This window comes from Panthera pardus, unplaced genomic scaffold (genome assembly GCF_024362965.1).
Source record: "Panthera pardus isolate Hobbes unplaced genomic scaffold, ASM2436296v1 HiC_scaffold_17, whole genome shotgun sequence".
In the NCBI taxonomy this organism is placed as follows: domain Eukaryota; kingdom Metazoa; phylum Chordata; class Mammalia; order Carnivora; family Felidae; genus Panthera; species Panthera pardus.
Window position 1 is genome coordinate 60,841,181 of NW_026526732.1, and position 24,359 is coordinate 60,865,539.

Here is a 24,359-nt window from a genome sequence, read left to right on the forward strand (position 1 = left end):
GGGTTAGTATCCAAAATAAATAACTTATACAACTCAACACCCAAAAAACAAATAATCCAATTAAAACTGAGCAGAAGACATGAACAGACATTTCTCCAAAGAAAACATCCAGATGCCTAACAGACACATGAAAAGATGCTCAACATCACTCATCAGGGAAATGTGAATTAAAACTACGATGAGATCACCTCACACTTGTCAGAATGGCTAAAATAAAAAAACAGAAAAAGCAAGCGTTGGAGAGGATGCAGACAAAAAAGTAACCTTTGTGCACTGTTGGTGAGATTGCAAGTTAATGGAGCCACTGTGGGAAACAGTATGAAGATTCCTCAAAATATTAATAGGACTACCCTATGTTCCAGTAATCACACTTACTGGATATTTGTCCCCAAAATACAAAAACACTAATTCCAAGTGACACATGCACCCTGTGTTTATTGTAGCATTATTTACAATAGCCAAACTATGGAAATAGCCCAAGTGTCCACTGACGGATGGATAAAGAAGTGGTACTTTATATATATAATGGAATATATTCACTCAAAAAAAGGATGAAATCTTGTCATTTACAGTAACATGGATAGAGCTATAGAGTATAATATTAAGTGAAATAAGTCAGAGAAAGAAATACCATACGATTTCATTCATAATAGTCATGATACAATCATAGAAAACTAAACACTGTAATTTTACTATATACAGATATAAGGAAAGTTTTTAATAGTAATGTTTAAGTGCGTATGGGATGCAGCAAAAACAGTTTTAAGAGGGAAGTTTATTATGATACGCCTACATTAAGGCAGAAAAAGTTGACAACCTAACCTATACCTCAAGGAACTAGAAAAAGAACAAACTAAACCCAAAGTTAGTACAAAAAGGAAATAACAATGATCAGAGCAGAAATAAATAGACATTAAAAAAATAGAAAATGTCAACAAAATAAGGGCTGGTTTACTAAAAAAGATAAACAAAATTGACAAACTTTTAGCTATACTGACTAAGGAAAAAGGACTGAAATAAATAAAAAATGAAAGATGAAACATTACAGCTGACACTGTAGAAATACATAGGATCACAAGAGAGAATATCATGAACAATTAAACATCAGCAAATTGGATAACCTAAAAGAAATGTATAAATTCTTAGAAACATACAACCTGCTGACTCATTAAGAAATAGAAAATCTAAATATTAATATTGGATCATATTCATATTAATAGAATGGAAGAGAGGATCATATTAGTAGAATGAAAGAGAAAGATAATCATACGATCATCTTAATGGATACAGAAAAAAATCATTTGACAAAATTCATCCTCATATACCCCCATGCTCTTTGCAGCATTATCAACAATAGCCAAGACATAGAAACAACCCAAGTGCCCCTCAGTGGATGAATGGATAAAGAAAATGCAGTGTATATGTACAATAGAATATTGTTTGGCCATAAAAGGGAAGGTAACTCAGACTTTTTAACAACACGATGGACTTGAGGACGTTATGCTAAATAAAATAAGTGAGACAGAGCAACCAATACAGAGAAACAAGTGTGTTCTCACTTATATGTGGAATATAAAAAAGCTGAACTTAAACAGTGGAGTGGTGGTTGCCAAGGTCTGGAGGATAGGGGAGTGGGGTAGATATTGGTCAAGGGGTATAAACTTATGGCTATACAATGAATATCTTCTGACAATCTAATGTATAGCATGCCAGTTTTAATTTGCAATACTGTGTTATATACTTGAAATTTATTTATAGAGTGGACCTTAAATGTTATCACCACACACACATAACACACCCACATGTAATAGTGTGAGGGGATAGAAGGGTTCATTAACCTTTTTGTGGTAATCATTTTGAATTATGTATCTGTATCAAATCATCACCTGTGCACCTTAAATTTACATATATTACATCTCAATATCTCAAAGCTGGAAAAAAATGAAGAGATAAAGCGACTTCCCTTAGGTCACAGTGTTTTAAAAGGTAAAATAATATTAATGTTTAAGTGCGTTACTAGATTAATTGGTTCTGGCAAGTCTTAGTTCCTTTGGTTCTTTTGTCAAATGGATGAGCATTTTAACTCAATAGGCTGAATTTTTGGCATGATCGTAATATGTATATAGCATCACAACTATGCCATTTTCCCAGTGGACAGGATAAAATTGGAGCAGTTTCAAGTAATGATTTTTTATGTTTCTGAGGGAATAAGTACATGTATTTAGAGAAATTTAAGTTGACAGTAAAAATGCTGACAGTTAACCCATGCCCTGATACAAGAGCAGATGGAAATGTCTTGCATGAGTTCCAATTCATTAAGCAAATGTGACACTTTATGTTCTAGCCGTTTTAAGTTCAGGGAACTGAAGTGATGAATAGTAATTTAAATGAAGCCACTTCTCATTATGCTGAAAGTAAAGTATAATAAAATGCTAAAGTGGATTTTAAGATTTCCTTGGTATAGCTTTTTGATATCTGAAAAATTTGATTTTACAGTTTGTTACCGCATTGTTATCTCTGAAAGTTAATTATAAGAAAGTATTAGCATAATATTCTAAGTTCATGTTGAGGTAGGTAGCCAGGCTTCATATTAACAAAACAGATGAACATAGGGGAAGGGAAGGAAAAATAAGATAAAAACAGAGAGGGAGGCAAACCATAAAAGACTGTTACATATGGAGAGCAAACATATGTGGAGAGTTGCTGGAGGAGTGTTGGATGGAGGGATGGGCTAAATGCGTGATGGGCATTAAGGAGGACACTAGTTGGGATGAGCACTGGGTGTTATTATATGTAAGTGATGAATCACTAAGTTCTACTCTTGAAACCATTACTACACCGTATGTTAACTAACTTGGATTTAAATAAAATTTTGAAAAGTGTATCCTGTATCTTTCCTAACACTTGCAAGTAATAAGCTTACTTATTTTATACTTTGATAGTAAATATACAGTGTAGGAAATTGTTGTTTTTGAAAACAAATAAGCATGTTTTCCAGGACTTTTAATGAAAAGGGTTGTTAGTAAGTGATCCCTGGGTATATTTATATTAATATATCCTGGGTTATTTTAAGTTTATCATTATTCAAAGTAGAAGTTCATTTTAAATTTGTTGAAAGAGATTTTAATGCATAGTGAATGTTTTTTACCTATTTTAGATCTCAGAATTTATTAGACATCTTTTTATACCTAATTGCAGCAGCACATCTTTTCTATAAAATTTGATGTGATCTCAACATTGCCATTTAGCGTTAGCAAATTAACTAAGTAGCTTTGGATTTGTAGTATTTCATATCTTTGATATGAATTGCTTAATCTGTTTCATTATAGTTTGTTAATTAATGTTCTGTTTAGCTGCTAAACTTTGTGGTCGATATAGTTCATTTCATAATGAAAGCAGTGATATCACTAATAATGCAACAGGTCATATTGATAAATTTAGATCGTGGATAAGAATTTATACATAATTTGCACCAATCGAAAAAAAAGTTATTGTCCCTAGAGCTGACTTAATCAGGCATGAAATAACATAACAAAAATGTTGACAGAATAACCTGACCCTTATCTTAGTCAACCCCCTCAAAGCACAGATGAATTGTGATTATCATCTGTCTCTCTAATCTTGATCTACTGGCTAAGAAAAGCTTTGATTTTGATTTGTTATCTTGTATTCTTTGATTTATCCACACATTGGCTTCTTTCCTAATGTAGTATTACTATAGTAGAAGATATTAAACTTGTCATCTTTTTCTCGCAACAGGATAAGTTTAGAGTACGCAAACAATTTAGTATGTGACAAGCAAAGAGATTTATAATTACAGTTTCATGTTAAATGGTCTGCTTCTGTGAAGTTCACATGAATGCCTTAGGCTTATCTCCTGCTCTGCATGCCCTAGAATCTTCAGTGACTCACTCTTTGGGTTACCATTATGTGCCAGTTATATGTATTATATATATTACTTTTTGGTATAAAAGTACTGTATATATTAGTTGATATTAAAGAGCAATTTTTTAAAAACTGTGTTAGTAGTGAAGCTTCCTTCAAATTTGGATAGGTATAAACAGGTTATTGTTCCTAGAATGGATTCTTGGTTTCCTTTTCATTTCCTTTTAACACTTGTTTCACTTCTTTGTCTCTTTTCAAATAAAGGCCATCATCAGTGTATATAGTTTAAAATATAGACTCATTTGTTTTTTATATCATAAGATACTTTTTAAAGAAGGTATGTATTTTATAACATAACTTCATAACAATTTATTGACAGACTATCTTCATTGAGTTTTAAATAACTGCTTAATATCACAACTTAAGAGGAGTGAAATATCACTCTTGAAGTGACATTGTTTACGGTGAATTAGATATCATTCCAGGATATTTTGAACACTTTTTATTTGATCTGCATAAAGCCTGCTAATTATATTTCTTTTTGAATGGCACAGGTGAAATTTATATCATCCATGTGATACTTTCTCTTTTTAAATTTATTTTATCTTATAGATGCTTGTTACCACACCGGAAAAATGGGATGTAGTGACAAGAAAGAGTGTTGGAGACGTAGCTCTTTCCCAAATTGTAAAGCTCCTTATTCTTGATGAAGTTCATTTGCTGCATGAAGATAGAGGACCAGTATTAGAAAGCATAGTGGCACGTACTTTACGGCAGGTAAGAGGAAGTTATTTTTAAGCTTATTTTGGAGGAATGAGTAAGTTTTTAAGCTTAAATGTAGCATTCAAAAAATATTAATATGTTTTGTTCATGAGAATAAAGATAATTTAATATGGAGAAACCTTTAGCTATTTTGTTTTCATATTAAAAGTACTCTTTCTTCCTTCCAAGTCTTATTTTATTGAAGTCTCTCTAAATTAACCAAAATAAAGACAGGAAAATTTCTAAACTGTTGTCACAAAGCTATGTCTAATATTGACTAAGCAGTATTAAGATATATTTGAACACAGGTAAATATTAGTGATTTCATCCACTTCTCTTCTGTCTGCACTTCTTCCCCCTGAAAAGATATGAACAATTTACAATTTTTCTTATATACTAGATAAAATGAAATGTAATCACCTCATGTGCATAATCTTCATCATTTTTTTTAAAAGACCTGTACACGCTATTTCTAGTTTGAGAGCTTCCTGGCTATTCATAAATAGTCCAAACAAAAGTTGGTTTACCAATGTCTCGTGATTATTTTCTGTCAGCCTCTCTTTTCATTAAGTGAAAAGACAGTGTCTTAGAATGTCCATGGGTATTAAAATGATGTTTGTTGGTAGATTTTACATGTGTAGAAAATAGATGAATACTAGTTTTTCAACATAATCAAGAACTCTAATTCTTTACTCTCCATTTATTATTGTCTTTGACCCATATTCTCCTGGTTTTGTTTTCTTTCTGAAATAGCCAGGACACCATGACCAATTTTTCTTTTGTCAGTAACCTTAACTTACTTAACTTATCCCTGACTATCTGGCATAATTCCATCCATGAATCATTTGAATCATATATATGCCTCTAGCCAGATGCTAAGCACTAGCAAAGAAGATCACATAGTGGTATACAAGTCGCTTTACGTTCATAGACTGCATTTACCTGCATCATTGGGATCACCTGGAACTTCTGAGCCACTTTTCTTCTGTTTTCCTAAAGCGAGCATTTCCAAGCTTCACCAGACTTCTCCCACATTTTTCCCTACCCTGTCGTGCCTCATTCTTAGGGCAATGTGTTTACTGAACGGAAGTAGAGTCCTTCATGCTTAAAGTCCCTCAGTTTCCATCCTTTGCCTTTCCTTTCACCACCCAGAATAAACCTCAGCCCTCCCCCTCATATCCATATTCATCATTCTATCCCTTGTTCCTTAGCGACCCCTTCTCTGCTTGCCTTGGACCCATTCCTTTTACTCTGTATGTTATCCCTTTTCTTTGCTGTGTTATCTTTAACTTCTCACTCTCAGTGGACACTGTCTCTTCAGCTTAAAAGAACTGGAAAGTCCTTCTCGTTTTTACCAAAAAACCTTTCTCAAACCTATCCTTCTCCAATAACTCCTATTCAGTAAAACTCTTTTTGCCACCTATCATCTGGAAATATTAATCTGTATTCACTGTTTCTCTTTTGACTTTCAAACCATTGTAATCTGTTTATTGTTGCAACATAGGTAATAAAATGTTTTTACCAGGATTGCCATTTATTAAATCGAAAAGGCAGTCCTCAAACCAATTCCTTTTTTTTTTTTTTTTTACCTTTTCACACTACTCATTTTTTATATTTGATGTAACTTATCATTTTCTCAATCTTGAAATTTTCATTCCTTTTGGCTTCATGATGCAATCCTGCTCTGGTTTTCTTCACTTGACTTTTTTTTCCCCACCTACTTAGCTGCTCTTAACGGTCTCCCTTGCTGTCTCCTTTACTCAACCTTGAAATGTTTACATTCTCCAAGTCTCAGTCAGTTGCCATCTTCTTTTTTCATTCTGAATATTTACCCTGGGAAAATAACACTTCTTTGCCTTTGTCACTTAAATCTATGTAGTCCAAATCTTACCCTCTGACTTCTGGCCATATCCAGATGCAGTTGTACGTTCCTATTCTAATATCCCATGGATATCTCTTACTAAACATGTCAGAAGCTCTGCCCTCTTCCCTACATATTTATATATGGCTTCACAGTCTCAAGCCCCAAACTGGGAATCACACTCAAGTTTTCCTTCTTCCTTAACACTCTTCCTCATCCCAATCACTACTTAGATATCAATTATTTTATATTTCATATGCTAACTAGCTCTGATCTAGATCTGTATATGGGAAGTTATACTGCATTTTAAAATGTTTTAAAATAGTGTGTTTCCATCTGGTAAATCCACCATAAAATTCTAGATGGATTAATAATTTAACTATATCAAGCAAAACTCTCAATACATTACAGAAAATATAAGAGAGCATATCTAAATAACCTTGGGGGTAGAGAAGCTCTAAGCAAAATGCAAAACTCCAAAGGTTGTAAAGGGAACATGTGGCACATGTGGATGTCTAAATATTAAAAACTTCTGACCAACAAAGACATCTCCAAAAAGTTAAAATGTGAGACAGAGTAACAATAGCATGTAAAATAATGTATTTTATATTTAATAGTTATTATAAATTAGTAAGATATATGAGTTTTTTAGAAATTTGTAAAAAGCGTTTCATGATAGAAATAAAAATACTGAGAGCCCCGTAGGGCCGGGGAGGCACCAGCTGCCGCGCGGGGAGGAGGCCGAGGCCGCAGCTTGAGGGAGGCCCCGGCCCCTCTGCGCCTGTGTCTGGCAGAGCCGGTGTGAGACGAAGAGACCCATCTTTCCCTGCCGCCCGGATAATCAAGAGTTTTGGCCGGACCTTTGAGCACACACCGGGAGAGTGAGGAGCCAGACGAAAAGCACAGACGATGGCGCTGAAACGGATTAATAAGGAACTTAGTGATTTGGCCCGTGACCCTCCAGCACAATGTTCTGCAGGTCCAGTTGGGGATGACATGTTTCATTGGCAAGCCACAATTATGGGACCTAATGACAGCCCATATCAAGGTGGTGTATTCTTTTTGACAATTCATTTTCCTACAGACTACCCCTTCAAACCACCTAAGGTTGCATTTACAACAAGAATTTATCATCCAAATATTAACAGTAATGGCAGCATTTGTCTCGATATTCTAAGATCACAGTGGTCTCCTGCTTTAACTATTTCTAAAGTTCTTTTATCCATTTGTTCACTGCTATGTGATCCAAACCCAGATGACCCCCTAGTGCCAGAGATTGCACGGATCTATAAAACAGACAGAGATAAGTACAACAGAATATCTCGGGAATGGACTCAGAAGTATGCCATGTGATGCTACCTTAAAGTCAGAATAACCTGCATTATAGCTGGAATAAACTTTAAATTACTGTTCCTTTTTTGATTTTCTTATCCGGCTGCTCCCCTTTCAGACCTCATCTTTTTTAATTTTATTTTTTGTTTACCTCCCTCCATTCATTCACATGCTCATCTGAGAAGACTTAAGTTCTTCCAGCTTTGGACAATAACTGCTTTTAGAAACTGTAAAGTAGTTACAAGAGAACAGTTGCCCAAGATTCTGAATTTTTTTAAAAATGGAGCATGTGTATTATGTGGCCAATGTCTTCACTCTAACTTGGTTATGAGACTAAAACCATTCCTCACTGCTCTAACATGCTGAAGAAATCATCTGAGGGGGAGGGAGATGGATGCTCAGTTGTCACATCAAAGGAAGCAGCATTATTCTAGCATCCAGTCTTTTTTAAGCCTTCCACTGTTAGAGATTTGAGGTTACATGATATACTTTATGCTCATAACTGATGTGGCTGGAGAATTGGTATTGAATTTATAGCATCAGCAGAACAGAAAATGTGATGTATTTTATGCATGTCAATAAAGGAATGACCTGTTCTTGTTCTACAGAGAATGGAAATTGGAAGTCAAACACCCTTTGTATTCCAAAATAGGGTCTCAAACATTTTGTAATTCTCATTTAAATTGTTAGGAGGCTTGGAGCTATTAGTTAATCTATCTTCCAATACACTGTTTAATATAGCACTGAATAAATGATGCAAGTTGTCAATGGATGAGTGATCAACTAATAGCTCTGCTAGTAATTGATTTATTTTTCTTCAATAAAGTTGCATAAACCAAAAAAAAAAAAAAAGAAATAAAAATACTGAGCATTAGAGAAAAGATGCTTAAAAAGACATGAGATTTTTATCAAATTGGCAAAATTGAAAAAGAATGTAATTTGAAAGCACCCCCTAAAACCAACCCTATGATTTTACTTCTAGGGATCTAATGTGTGGAAATCATAGCACAAACAGATACCTGTATTTTTTCATAAATTTTTTTAATGTTTATTTTTGAGAGAGCACACCCGAGCATGTGCTCACGGGAGAGAGGCAGAGAGAGAGAGGGGGACAGAGGCTCCAAAGTGGGCTCCTCACTGGCAGCAGAGAGCCCAGAGCAGGGCTCAAACTCATGAACTATGAGATCATGACCTGAGTCGAAGTGGATGCTCAATCAACTGAGCCACCCAGGTGTTCCCACAAACATATATATATGTTATATATATAGCATGTATATATATAATTAATAAATTATAGTCATACTACAAAATGCTACTTTGCAGCCTTTAAAACAAATGAGGTAGAGCTGTATGAACTGGATCTAAAAGATATGTTCTTATTGAAAAAGGAAGCAGGCCTCTACATATAGCATAATCCCACTTATGTGAAGAAAAAATACATATTTATATTCTCATTCATTCATTCATTCATTCAGTGAACATTTGCCAACCACATAGTTCTAGGTGCTATGGATGTAGTTAATCAGAGTTCTTGCTTACATTTATATTTTAGGTTTGGGTAGACAAGGGTGAATATACATGCAAGGATATGCTACAAACCTTAAAGGTGATTTGATAATAGAAATGGAACTAGAGGGTTATTTGGGACATGTTCACATTTTACCATATAAATTAAAAATATGTGTATACACACACACATAAACACATATGCATAAAACACAAAGGGATGGAATAATAAAAAAGACACAAAAATCGGGTTTTAGCTAATATCCAACTTGATAATTTCAAGGATACAGGTAGTTGTGAGACAAAGGTGAAGCATGGAGAAGTCTGAAACTGCCATCATAGCTTTCCAGGTCCTTTCTTGCCACATAGGATTGGCTCTGGCCCAGATTTTCAAGCATGAAGGGCATCATTTACAGAAGAGAGCTATTTTAATCATGAAATGTGTTTATTTTATACCATGGTACTTATATAGCTTAGTGATGTTTTTCGGGGAGTCATGCCATATGAATCCATACATTCTAGATTTATTTACATTGAGCCACCTAGAGGGACCATGGCCATCAGCTAAAAGCATTATAAAGTTAAGGACTTGCCTGTAACTATAGAACATTAGAGGTCGAGTAAATATCATTAGTACATTTACCAGAAGGTCTGTCATTAGCATGTTTACAGGGGTGTTTGACTAGGACATCATTCTTTCCTGAGCACCCCCAGTTAAGGGAACAAATGGATTGCAGGCCTCCTGCTAATGCTTTCTGTATATATGTACACAGACACATGATACTATGTATTATATATATTTTGAAGCAATTCTAAGTTTATGAATATTATAGTGTATAAATTTCCATATAATACATAAATATTATAAACTATATCAAGTTAAATTTATATAAACTAAATATATAAAATAGATTTTTATTGTATATGTAACGCAGTTATAGAAATATCTATATATGATATAGAAATATATATATTGTGTATAGTATAGATATATAACATCTAAATATTTAATATATTCATCCTACACATGATATCTCCATAATATAATAAACTCCAATTGTATGGTTTATTACTACTATGTTCATAAACTTTTTGATGGCTTGCTGTTTGGTATCTAAAGAAAAATGTTTAAATTCCTTATCTGGACATTAAAGACTATTGGAGCTGTGATCTATTTGTATAATTTTAACTTCTACATATTTCTTAGCTATAATAGGTTCCAGCCACACAAAACTATGTGTCCTTTCCCCATTTCCTTTCCAATACCACTGACCCTCTTCCAGAGATGAAACTCATCTCACTGAAGGCAGAATGTTTTATTGGTTATGAGAAATTCTGTCTTCATTTGTATCCTTTACTATATTTTAATCTCCTTTATAGAAGGGTCTGTGTGAGTCTTCTCATATTTTTTAATGTACTATCACAAAGCTCATAACTACTTTTATTAAAAAGCAAAGTTGCTGTTTTTCTATGTACCTTTTTTTTTTATTACCAAATGTTCCCAGTAGATGGCAGTGTTTTACATAGCACATCAACATTTGTAACTAAGGGAAGCAACATTAAAAGATGCTCTAATGCAGTGTAGATTGTGTTCGGATTCTGAAATTGTGTGGTGGCTTTAGGGACTAAATTCACAAGATACATGATTGAGAGGAATTTAGAAAACAGAAAGTGTAAGAAAGGCCACATCCGTTGTATTTAACAACACTGAACTAATATTAATTGTCTTCTAAACTGTCTGAACATGGATTTTATATAAAGGAAAACATCCTAAAAACTTACTGCTTAGCTTTTGGGCTAATTATAAAAAATAATCTGTAAAATATTAAAACTTTTATAGTTTTGACACAATAATTTTTAGGTGAATTTATAGTTCATAGTGTAGTTTACAGAGCTTTGAGATTTGGTTTAGGACATAAAGTTCCAAGTTATTCTCATTTAAAAGAAAGTATTTCACATACAGGCTTATTATATATATTTAGAATAATAGGATCATACTTTTAGATTAAAAAATAGAGTCATTTTAAATGGAATTTTAGCAGAAAAAGGTCTATGGTGTTTGCAGAGTATCATGTATTTAACATCGAAATACCTTAAAAATATGTTCAGTAACTTTTATGTTATAATGGTTTCAAAACAAAAAGATCACTTTCATATCCTTTCAAATCACCTTCACTACCTCATAGAACTATTGCGTAATTAAAATCATCATTCTAGGGTTGACTGGGTGGCTTAGTTAAGCCTCGACTCTTGATTTCAGCTCAGGTCATGATGCTGTGGTTCCTGAGATTGAGCTCAGTGTTGGGCTCTGCACTGACAGCATGGGAAACTTGCTTAGGATTCTTTCTCTGCCCCTGCTGCGTATGCTCTCTCCTTCTCTCTCTCTCAAAATGAATAAATAAATAAAGAGTTTTGTTTAAAAAAAAAATCATTGTAATCACTGTAAAGGATTCTCATCACAACATATAAAGGGGGTTTCTTAACTAATAGGGATGTTGATTATTTCCCCGATAGAGGGTTCCTTTGTTTTTAGTTTTTGCTGATAGCCACAAGATTTTTTTAGTGAAAGCAAATTCATGATAAGATATTGTATATGTATTTATACTTTAATTTTTATCCATCTCTATCATTTTTTGATGCTCCCTCTTTACGCTTTTGCAAATAGTCTCTGTATGTGTGGATCTGTGTCTTATTCAGTGGTATCCACATTGCACAAAGTTTAAGTCTTAAGCCATTGTTGATGGATGTCTAATTATGGAAGTATTCCTATTACTCACATTGGACTACTTTGCTTATGCCCACTGAGTCTTCTAGACTAAGCAAACTTATCAAAAGCCTCCTTAGAAACCTGCGATGAAGTTGATCAGTCATGGGATCATAATGATATATTTTAATTACAAAGTGAATAGAAGTTTTTGGCCATCTCTTGGTTTTATCTTTCTAAATATGTTACATTGTAATCAGAGAAAGCAGCCTATATTCTTTTTTGATTTGAAACGGAGTTTTTTGTGACTTAATACATTTAATTGTTAAAAATGTTTAATTGTTTAAAAGTATAATTGTTTTTTGTGACTCGATACATTTAACTGTTAAAAGTGTTTAATTGTTTAAAAGTTCCTATAGCAATTTAATGTAAATTCCAATGTACATTTTTAAGTACTGTGGGTAGAAAGTGTACTTTGTATGTATTGAATCAAGCTTGTGAATTATGGCCTGCAAAGTCATACATGAGAGGGTTTTCAGTAGACCTCTAAACTCTGCTCTATCCACACTTTGTCCTCTCATTCATCTTCTTCCTGCTCAGCTTGTTCCAATCCCACAGTCTTTGTACTTACTTTTTCTTCTGTTTGAAGATTTTTATCCCCTGATCATCTCTCCAATATTTCTTCTTTAGCGAGGTTTTTCCTCATTATCCCACCTAAAGTGTGGCCCCACCCATGCTACCTTCTATGCTATTACCTTGTTTTACTCTACTCATAGCACTTACTGATACCGATACCTGAAATTCCCTAATTTGTTTAGGAGTTTATGGTTGTCTCTTCTCAACTAAAATGTCAGCTCCTGATTGTAAAGACAGTTTTGTTTACTGCTATTTCCTGGTGCCCCCCCCCCCAATACAATTACATACACAATCTGTTGACTGACGAATGAAATGATTGACAAAATCCTCTCTGACTTTACTTAAAATGCCACCCTTGCTCCTTTGTAAAAAAGAATATTTTGTTTACTCCCTTTTCTGACTATCTGTTGTGATTTCTTTTATTCTTGAATCCTTTCTAGTAATAATGAATATCAAATTAGAACATACTTTGTCCCCCTTTTCTTTGTGAAAGCAGGTTTATAAAATACTTACTAACAATCAGTGAATGGATGGTAATTTAACAAAATATGAGTTCCAGGGCTTATTGAGTTGTCTTCTAGATAATATCACCTAAAGGTAAAAACTTTTTGAATTAAATGCAAAAGCATATTTTGAAAATTCAGTTATTCATTTTCTTATTTTTTATTTGTTCTGTAATTTGGCTTATTATATAATTTTTATGGAATCCACTGATTTATAAATTTAATGAAGCAAATGGATCTGTTCCCTTAAGTCTGTAACTCTGCCATACAAATGTTTATATTGATTCAGTTCATGATAATTTCAGTCTGGAATTTTTTGGGGGGAAGGTTGTTTTTATATCCAACTAAATACCTTTAATTTGAAAGTTGTAGTTCTTATTCTTTTACCAAAGTGGTAAGAATCATCTGTCTAAGGAGCCATATATATCTCATAGGTATCTCTATAGGTATTTTATTTAGTCCTCAAATATGCCCAGAAAGAACCTCTAAACTCCTCTGTCTAAACTTACAGAATGGATTTTGAAGTTACAGGACCACATTTTCTCTTATGCTTGTAGGAAACATTGGTGTCAGGGGATGTATCCAGGCATTTGGACTCTCCAAGTGTGTGTACATTGTATTGCAATGTGCAAGGAGAAATCTGGCATTGAAAATTGCTCACTTAGGGGCAGTAAACTTGAAGATACCAGTATGATGCAAGCAAGTTTTGACTAAAATTAGCTGTAAATAAGAAGGACATAGGAAACTGAAGAAATGATTAAAATACTTACCCAGTGTCTCTTCATGAACCCCCTTATTTTACTGATGATAGCAAGAAAGTGAGAATGGCAAACATTTCTAGATAAAAAAATAATAATATAACGTTAAGGTTAGAAATCTTTTTATATGCCTTCTCTCATAGGTTGACTAACTTGCCAAATTCATTCTAAATCATGTGTAATTTTTAAAATCACATTAGATGTTTTCAATTTTTTTTTTTTTTAGGTAAGAAATCATTTTCTAAATCAGACTTTAGAAGCCAAGAATACAAAATATGAAAGCAGAAGGGATATGAGAACACAGAGAGAAGGGCTATTATAGGGACATGGGGCAGCAGAATGCCACCTAATATTTCTGCAGAACCCATAGGGCTAAGGTGTGGATGATTCTAGACTGTATCATGCTAATGATAGAAATTAATTCCTCTTAGGAGGGGAAAATCAATTTTGCCTCCTAGTTTAAAATGGGAAGTTCGTATGTGATTAAAATGATTCTTTCTTTTGGCAAATACTAACATCCTGTATTGCTGATGTAGAGAATTTGAATAATATAATTAATGTGGTGAAGTGATCAAACATACAGTATTGTATAACCTATGAATAGATAAATCTCAGGTCTCTATGGGACATTTTCTGTCAAAGCAGAAATTGAACAGATCATAGTCTTTACAGAATACAGTAGACATTTAGAAACAACTTTTATATGATAAAATTCTGTATAGATAGTTAGATACACATACATACATACGTATATACATGCATACATTCTACACTTTTATATTTGATAAAATGAAGATTAAAACCCAACCAACTGAAAGATTAATCCGCAGCCACTTAGAGGTCAGTAAGTGATCATGGAAGGAAGAGAAGGAAAGAGAGAGGGTCAGCACTCTTTTTTTTTTTTTTTTTTTTTCAAAAATAATGGAAGCTTGTCAAATGCACCCAGAATTGTTATTCAAAGTAAGATTTATAATCTAAAATGAAACAGGAATGGAGACACTATCAATAAGTTAATTATTAAATGTTAAATGTTAGTTTGGTGCAAAATATTCTAATGAAATCGAGTGGAAAAAATAAAGCTGAAAAATAAAGTTAATTTTAAAATAGGAAAACAAAATTTTTAAAAGCCAATGGAAAAAAAAAACTAAATAAAGCAACCTCTAACAAGTCTAATCACAAATAGAAAGCCAATGAATAAATAAAACTAGAAATGATAAAGACCTTTTACTGAATGTGTAGAAACGTAAAATATGAGGATGTTGTGTTGTAAGTTATGAATTAGACCTGAAAACATAACTGAGAGAGAACTGGACGCTGTTGTGTGCTTATGAGCAGTTAAATGGACATACTTCTTGGCATGTAAACTCTTTCATGATTATTTCTACATTTCTAACCACATCTTCTGTCACCTCCTTTCTCCAGTTCATACTACTAGTCTTGCTAGATGCAGTACCCTAAACTCCCGATCCCTTCTGTCTTGCCTGCTGTCCTCTCAGTTTAGATTGGCAGCAACCATTACCCCCACTCAGTATGCCTTTCCTGACGTACCAGAGTTTATTTAGTGATCCCTGCCCATTATTCTCACCATTCTGGGAAACTACAACTATTAATAGGACACATTACGATGTTTTTTGCCATTATTACATATGGACTCTAAGCTCCTGTTCTGTTGGCCCTGTGCCTGTCATTAAGAGCTTAATAGATAATTATTAAAATCAGTTATCAATAGTGCTCAGAAACAAAATGAGACTATTACACTACAGCAGTGAACACAAAAAATGTGGCTTATTTCATGTTTTCAGTAGTTTTTATTTTTCCCAAGTTTTAGCTATTATTCCCTGCAGTCTCTCTTCTGTTATGATTATGAAATGATTTAATATAAAGTGTGTAATGATAATTTGGTAAACCAATTTGAAAACTTCCTCTTTGATGAAAGAATAGTGTGTTAGTTTCTCAGTCATATATTTTACTGATATGCTCAACTTTTACTGATATGATATGTTTTACTGATACGCTTTACTGATACGGTAGTATGATACAGCAAAAGGAATACTGTATAATAGGTAAAGAATTATAGACTAAGCAATCTATAATAAGGGAAGAAAAATGCTGATTTAATAAATGAGCCTTCAATAATTTTTTAAAAGGTCCATGGAAATTTTCAATGAATGTATATATACACATAGTTTCAAATATTTCTGTCATTCATTTTAAATTTAAATTTGTGAAATACTAGAAATATTTACCTTAATTATTTTAGACTTTTGTGTTTTTAGCACCTGAAATTATAAATTGATAAAACTTAGACTAAATCCTAATCCATGTATGTCACTTACTTTGTTACATTTTTAGGGAAAAAAAAAATTAGTAAGATTCTTCAGGAAATGTAAAATTACATTTTAAATTATTTTGTATTATCCTTGATGGCAGGCTTAGACCAGTTTATTTAATTGTTTATCTTTCAGATAAGGACAGTTATCTGTCTTTTAAATTGTGTTGTTATTATATATTTGGGGGTGGATCTTGTTTTATTATATATTTTATATTATCCTTGATGGCAGGCTTAGACCAGTTTTCTTTCATTGTTTATCTTTCAGATAAAGACATCTGTGTTTCAGACTATGTATTGTTTTTACATATTTTTAAGAGGGGTGGAATCTTGTTTTATTGTAAATGTCTCATACTCTCTGTTTATTAAAACTTATTTCAAACCCAGAAAAATCCAAATGGGTTGAATCTACTCATACATTAAATAATGTAACCCATGTAGGTGGAATCCACACAGAGTATGATAAGGATTCTTGGGCTCTCTGCGACCTTACCCAACTACCTTGATGTTGCTACATTTTTACATGTTAATCCCTGTATTGGACTTTTCTACTTTGATGGCCGTTTTCGACCAGTTCCTCTTGGACAGACATTTCTGGGAGTTAAAAGTGCAAATAAGGTAAATATATTTTTTAATAATAATAGAGTTTTCTGTTCCTAAAATGTTTTTGTTGATGTATTGTTTAATGCTTATTTGGGATTTCCCCAAAAGACCCTTTTAGTAGGATTACAAATTAAACATCTTAGATAAAATCAAGCACATTTCCTCAACTATAAGTAGTAATATAACTCCTTCAAAAAGTTGCTTACAGTTTGTATCACATTATCAATGTATATTTTGTATTCTTGGCTAATAATACAAGTTATATATATATATATATATATATATATATATATATATATATATATATGGTCATAAATTTCAAAAAGTTACTTTGAAATGATTGAAGGCTAGTGTAAAATAATAAAAGGCTCTCATTCAACCAGTAATATAAATTTTTATATGCTACTTATCTAAAAAAAATAATAAATTTTATGCCATTGGAAAATAATTCCTAATAGCAACTGTTAGTGAGGTATTCTATTTCACTTATGTTTTATAATTACCATATTAATTATATATATGTAAGTGGCATTTCTGAGATTCTTTATAATGCTTTTAAAAGTTTTATAGTATTACTGTGTACCATATACACTATTAGGGTGCTTATTTTAAACTTCTGTTTCATAGTATCATGAAGGAATATTTTACTTTGCTCAAAATTTATGCATTTAATATTGTGTTAAATGATACTTTTTGTTTTCTGTAAAAGAAATAGGTTTGAGAGAAGATTCATGGGCCTTATGACCTCTTTATAAAATAAAATGAGATGGAATCCTGTGTTAGTATGTCAGCCCTGGTCTTTAATGTATTGCATTACTTGTCTAAAAAGAGTTTTATTAGTAACATAGGGTCATTTTACCTTACACTATTACAAATAAAATATTCAGCTAAAAAATACCAAAAGTGACTGCCACTACAACAGTGTATACATATGCTTCAGGTACAATGCATAATGTAAGGTGTCTTCAGGGTTGTCATGAGCCATTTCAGACATACAGACAGATATAATAATAGTTATATTGCACATATTTTGTCATTAATTGATTCAAGTGATTTTCAGTATTGCTGCTTGTTTTTTTTTCTCAGTCACTTCTTAATATATATTTGATTATTTAGTATATTTTAAGGTATCCTTAGGGCAGCTGTAGAGCTGTTTCCTTTATAGCTTTAGCTTATTCTTTCAGCTTTATAATTTAAATGACAGAAGATGGTTATCACAGAAAGATTTAGAAAAGAAAAAATTTTTCAGGTGCTTTTCAACTATTTAAATCTTATTTTTTTTAATCCATTATATAAATTGGTAAATCACTTAAAGCTAATTAAATTCAACATATTTTCACCCTAATATGTTAGCATTGTAATCTTAAATCATAAAAAGAATGGTGTCAGGTGACAGAAGTCTGGCACAATTAGAAAAACACTGTTACGTGTCTTACATAGGGTTAATAGTAAATTATTTATATGTATTAGTTATAGATTTTTTTGTTTTATTATAATGTATTATTTTTACATTCAGTGAAATATACAATTGGTAATCATTAAGCATTTCCCCAGGGTGTTGATTAATATATTTACTAACCAGTTTTCCATTTGTCATTGTTTTATAAAAAGAAATCCTTGTAGGTTCCTCAGAGTTTCATTCAAAAACACATGATGTGACTCAGTTATTATGGAAGAATATAGGAAGATGGTGTGCCTGACACCTCTAATTTGAAATCATGGCTTTGCCCAGAACTCAACCCAAACTACACTGAAAAAATTATTGCGAGCTGAGGTTGTTCTTGAATGATTAATGGGGAGTAAATTATCTTGTGATTATCTCCTTTTACTTAGTCACTACAATTCATAAGAGTAACAGAATGATAAAACATTTACTTTATTAAAACAAAATATCTATATCATAGTCATTCCAAATGTGTATGACATTTTCATCACTTCCACACTCTTAATAAATGTTGTGTAGCGAGATGCAGGTTGGATCACATGCCTGTTCCTTTGGATGAACCATCTTACCTTTTTGGTTGGAAGTTTCCTCATCATTAATAGGGAAAATGAGATCCTTTCTTAACTCATGAATTGGATATTAAATTTCCAATTAACCTGAAAAATGTTTCTGTAGAAAAATATCTAACCCTCTCCATATGTATTACAGAAATAGTATGTTTCCCTTGATTCTAACTGTATATACCATGGCATTCTACTAGTGCTGTTGTGGTGATTTTGAGAATTACACAGGAAAGCTGTATAGTTTATAGAATGAAACAGAAGAAAAACAGCCTGACAAGTGGACTTCCTGGGGAAAGCAAAAATTTTTAAATTATTCTAAAATATCTATAACTGGTATATTATCCTTAAAATTGTCTTTAAAAAACTTGTCATACTTAGAAAGTTAGTATGAGGTATTTTATTTGTACTTTTATTTTTTTTAATTTTTTGAAATCTTTTTTATTTATTTTTGAGAGAGAGGGGAAGAGAGAGCAGGGAAGGGGCAGAGAAAGAGGAGAAAGAGGGAGACAGAGGATCCGAAGTGGGCTCTGTGCTGAGAGCAGAGAGTCCCATGTGAGGCTCGAACTCACAACCCATGAGATCATGACCTGAGCCAAGGTAGGATGTTTAACTGACTGAGCCACCCAGGTGCCCCTTTGTACTTTAAAATTATGTTGTGTTTCTTAATAGGTTGTAATATGCTAGGTATTTATATTGCATTTGTTGTTTCTACATTCTAGTTAATCTGAAAGGAAAAAAATGCCTTATGATCAGCAGTTTTGTTGCTAGTTAGAAAGTTTATAATTGCTTCATTTGATATTATTCATGTTTTAATAACCTTAAGGTACAACAATTGAATAACATGGATGAAGTATGTTATGAAAGTGTTTTGAAGCAAGTAAAGGCTGGACACCAGGTACGCTTTATTTTATCATGTTTTTGAGAATACTTAATGGTTAAAATTACTAATTTTTATGCTCTTAAAATTTTTCTTGAATTGTGAGATAATGACTGTGAGGTTTTATTTTTTACTAACTTTTTAGCTGAGTGGTTAGCCATATAAGTCATAAAATATTCATAAATTATCATCCCAATATTGCTAGGTCATTTTATTATTTATTTGTTTATTTATTTATTATTTTGCTATTTCATTAAATAGATAAGAGAGAGAAGGATTTCATCCTCTACACTTCTGGGGTTTTTTTTTTTATCTTTTAAAAAAGCAGTCTTCCTTCATACCTCAAAATTTTTAATTTGTACTTTTTTACATAATGTAAAAATTTTAAATGTTCTGTTATTCTTACTGTTTTCATGAAGTAGTACCAATTCAAATATATATGATATATGTTGTTTTATTGTGCTTGGAAATTAAGCAGTTTTACTTTTAAACTCCATTGTTCAAAATGCTCCAATCAAGATTATTAAAGAAAAAGTGGGATGATAATAATTGCTTGCATGAAACTTCATCATTGCTTGATTGTATGTGGTTCTTTGGATCATTTTATTTTATTATGGAATTTTTTTTCTATGTTATTAGCCTTTATGACACATAAAATTAAATACTTTCTGGTCCTTTGGTTTTTAAATTTGTTTTAAGAGCAGTGAAATCCTTTTTTTCCAGACTAAATGTTGTTTCGAGCCTCAGTATATAAACAAATCAATGATGAATTAAACTTGAAGTCATGGAACACGGCCCAGTGAGCATCTTTGATGCATTTTGCCCCTTTAAGAAACAACTTTAGAATCAGGTTTCTAACTAATCTCAAGAGAATGTCCTTAGGTTTAAGAATAACTTTTAAGGAAAAGAAATCATGATTAAATTATATGATATTAGTGACTTACCTTTCCTAATGATTCTTAAATGTCTGAAACTGCTAAAATTATCTTACATTTATTTTCATTGAATCCTCTCACCAGGCAGTGAGACAGGTACTATTATCATCATTTGACATGTGAAGAAAATGAGGTGCTGTACAAAATAAAGTAACATGTTTCCATCATTTTTGTAGTGCACTTGTATATCCAGTCATGTGAGTGCAGCGTCTTCACTAACCATCATGTCATGATCACTATGTGCATTTATTTTATATCAGTGTATTTCTTTGATCTTCATTAGAAAACTGCTTTGAGTTGCATTATTTATTATGTACAAATAAAAGTTAAAGACCAATATTCTTTCTTTAATCAAAAGTATTACCAAATATCAACTACTTACGAGCCAGGAAACTTTTTTTTTTTTTTTTTTTTTTTTTTTGTAAAGGGGCATGTAGTAAATATTTTAGGTTTTGTGGGCCTTATGTTTTTCTTCATTGTAGCTACTCATTGCTGTTGGAGCATGAAAGCAGTCGTGGACAGTATATTAACAATTGGGCATGGCTGTGTTTCAATAAAATTTTATTTACAAAAACAAGCAGCAACTGCATTTGGCTTGTTTTCTAACTTCTGTTCTAGATTGCTTCATAAGATTTATTTGTAGTGAACATCCAATGATCCTAAAATGTTATCTAGAGAAACATTTGATAGCATTTCAGTGAAAATCCTGAAAGAAAGAAATACCCTGTATAATCACCAATGTCTGTACCTTCTTTGTAAAAGAACAAGATAAATTCAGTGTAATTAGGTAGATATTACTGCCACGGACATTTATTTCTAACTTTTATATCACAAAAAATTTAAACTATATTATTAGCTAAGGAATGTAGCTATGAAATCCATAAAATCTATTTGTATATGCTATATTAAAAATGTTAAGTAAATATGTTTTTTCAATTTTTTAAAAAGTAACATTCTTTTTTAGAGCAGTTTTGGGCTCACAGGCAAAATTGAATGGGATTCACTCTTGAAGTTTGTTCTGTAGGTTTGGACAAATGTATAATAGCATGTATCCACCATTGTAGTGTCATACAGGATAATCTCACTGCCCTGAAAACTTTCTGTGTTCAGCCTATTCATCAATCCTTCCCATTTACCCCTTGAAACCACTACCTTTTAAATCTTTTTAATCGTTCTGGTTTTTTGCCTTTTCCAGAATATCATACAGTCTGTAGCCTTTTCAGATTGGCTTTTGTCACGTTATCTGTTTGAGGTTTCTCCATGTCTTTTCGTGACTTGATAGCTTATTCTTCTAATCACTGAATAATACTCCACTCTCTGGATATACCACTGTTTATTTATTTATTTACATACTGAATGATATCAAGCTGCCAAGTTTTGGCACTTATGAATAAAGCTGCTATAAACATCTGTGTACATATTTTGTGTGGACTTAAGTTTACAGTTTCTTTGGGTAAACACCAAAGAGTATGATTACTGGGTCATATAGTAAGAGTATGTTTAGTTTTGTAAGAAAGCTCTATACTGTCTTCCAAAATTGTGTACCATTTTGCATTCCTACCAGCAGTGAATAAGAGTTCCTTTTGCTCCATAGCCTCACTAGCATTTAGTGATACCACTTTTTTGGCCATTCTAACAGGTGTGTAGCAGTATCTCATTGTTTTACTTTACATTTCCTTAATGACAAATGATGTTGAACATATTTTACATCTGTATCTTTGGTGAAGTATCTGTTTAGGTCTTAGGCCATTTTAAAATCAGGTTCTTTATTTTCTTATTGTTGAGTTTTAAGAGTTCTTTGTATAAAAGTTCTTTGGATAAAAGTCATTTATCAGTTGTGTCTTTTACAAATATTTTCTCCCAGTCTGTGACTTGTCTTCTCATTTTTTCAGCAGTGTCTTTTACAAACAGTTTTTACTTTAATAGAATCTAGTTATCAAATATCTTGCAGACCATGCCTGTGGTGTTGTATCTAAAAAGGCATCACCATGCCTAAAGTCACCTAGATTTTTACCTATGTTATCTTCTAGGAATTTTATAGCTTTGTGTTTATATTTGGGCCTATGATTGGTTTTGAGTTAAATTTTGGGAAGGGTGTGAGGTCCATGTCTAGATTTACTTGTTGTTGTTGTTGTTGTTGTTGTTATTGTTATTTGCATGTGGAGGTCTAGTTGTTCCAGCACCATTTATTGAAAAGACCGTGTTTGCTCCATTTTATCACCTGTACTCATTTCTCAAAGACCAGTTGGCTGTATTTATGGCTTATTTCTGGGTTCCCTATCTTTTTCATTTGTTTGGCTATTCTTTAGCGAATACTAGAGTGTTTTGATTACTATATCTTTATGGTCATTTTTGAAGTCAGGTAGTATCAGTCCTCCAACTTTGTTCTTCAACATAGTGTTGGCTATTTTGTGTCTCCATTTAGGTTTGAACTGTGAGTTAACATTCTTTTTAACATAATTTTTAATCATGATAGGATTTCTTCTATCACAGGACAACTTTTTGTAATCTATGATAAATTTCTTTATACATGCAAACTCTTAAATTTTTTTTTGTCTTTTAAAATAATGGGAATTAAACTGTAAATATTTTACCATGTATGGAACATATAAATAGATAAAGTTTTACTCTAGGTCAATATCAACTCTATTCCTTTTTTTTTTTTTTTTTTTTTTTTTTGAGAGAGAGAGAAAAAGAGAGAAAACTTTAGCAGGGGAGAGGGGCGGAGGGAGAAGGGGAAAGAGAAAGAGACTATCTTAAGCAGTCTCCACACTCAGTGCAGAGCACCGACATGCCTAGGTGCTCCACTTATTACTCCTTTTGTAATATTCTTGCAAATGTTATAAAAATATTTAAGACACTACTGGTAGGAATGTTAGTGTTGCTAGTAGAATTAAAAAGAAATTAAAACAATCATTTTTCTTCTGTTGTAGTTAGCATTTAATGACAAGATAAATAGGTACTTGCATCATTACTTCAGAACACAGGATTGCTTCTGATAGAAAAATCTTCTCTTTTTTTTTTTTTTTAGAATTTTTAAAAAAGAGAAGTTCTTGTGAATTCTTTCTTAGTGAGATTGATAAATACATATATCTATGTATAAACATATACATAAACACACATGGTTGTTAATACTAATGTAAGTAAATGGCTTAATAATACAATTACTGCCAGTACTACAGCTATTTTGAGGCCTTAGGAACTACAGATCACTTATCTTTGTAGCATTATTTGCCTTTATCATGCTGTTTATAATTATCCTTTATGTATATTTGTTATATTACTCCAGCCTGTTTTTCATTATTGAATCTTACATTATAAAATATTTCTTTAAAAAATAATCACACTCCTACATTCTCTTATTCCTTATTGTTGGTAAGAGTGGTAGTTGTATCTTCTACTGTATGTAAAAGTACAATAAAATGTTGTAATTTAAGGATCCTAGGAAGATTGTTTCCTCTTCCTCTTCTGTCATGGTTCTTTTACTGTTACAGAGGCTCACATGTTCCCCTAGGAATCACGATTTATGAAGTATGCTGGCTGGGGGGTGTTTGGTCAGTAGAGATGGGATCTTGCTGCCATTCCTTTCATTCTTATTGTGAAGTTGTTCAGTACGTTGCTTTTCAAAAAGAAAGCTGCCAGACGGTAGGCATTTGCAGTT

At 32.4% G+C, this 24,359-nt stretch overlaps 2 protein-coding genes across 4 annotated transcripts in view; both read left to right on the forward strand.

Annotated features, from left to right (window-relative positions):
• Window positions 1–24,359, forward strand: part of ASCC3 (activating signal cointegrator 1 complex subunit 3) — a 359,800-nt gene that overhangs the window by 133,413 nt on the left and 202,028 nt on the right. For all 3 annotated transcript variants that reach the window (XM_019442967.2, XM_019442970.2, XM_053904622.1), the window contains exons 11-13: window positions 4,498–4,662; window positions 16,718–16,894; window positions 19,710–19,781. In XM_019442967.2, the coding sequence (XP_019298512.2) occupies window positions 4,498–4,662; window positions 16,718–16,894; window positions 19,710–19,781 (414 nt within the window). The remainder of the gene's footprint in view (window positions 1–4,497; window positions 4,663–16,717; window positions 16,895–19,709; window positions 19,782–24,359) is intronic.
• LOC109263464 (ubiquitin-conjugating enzyme E2 D3) lies at window positions 7,198–8,458 on the forward strand. Its single transcript, XM_019442972.2, has one exon. The coding sequence runs from the start codon at window positions 7,418–7,420 to the stop codon at window positions 7,859–7,861; it is 444 nt and encodes a 147-aa protein (XP_019298517.1). The 5' UTR covers window positions 7,198–7,417; the 3' UTR covers window positions 7,862–8,458.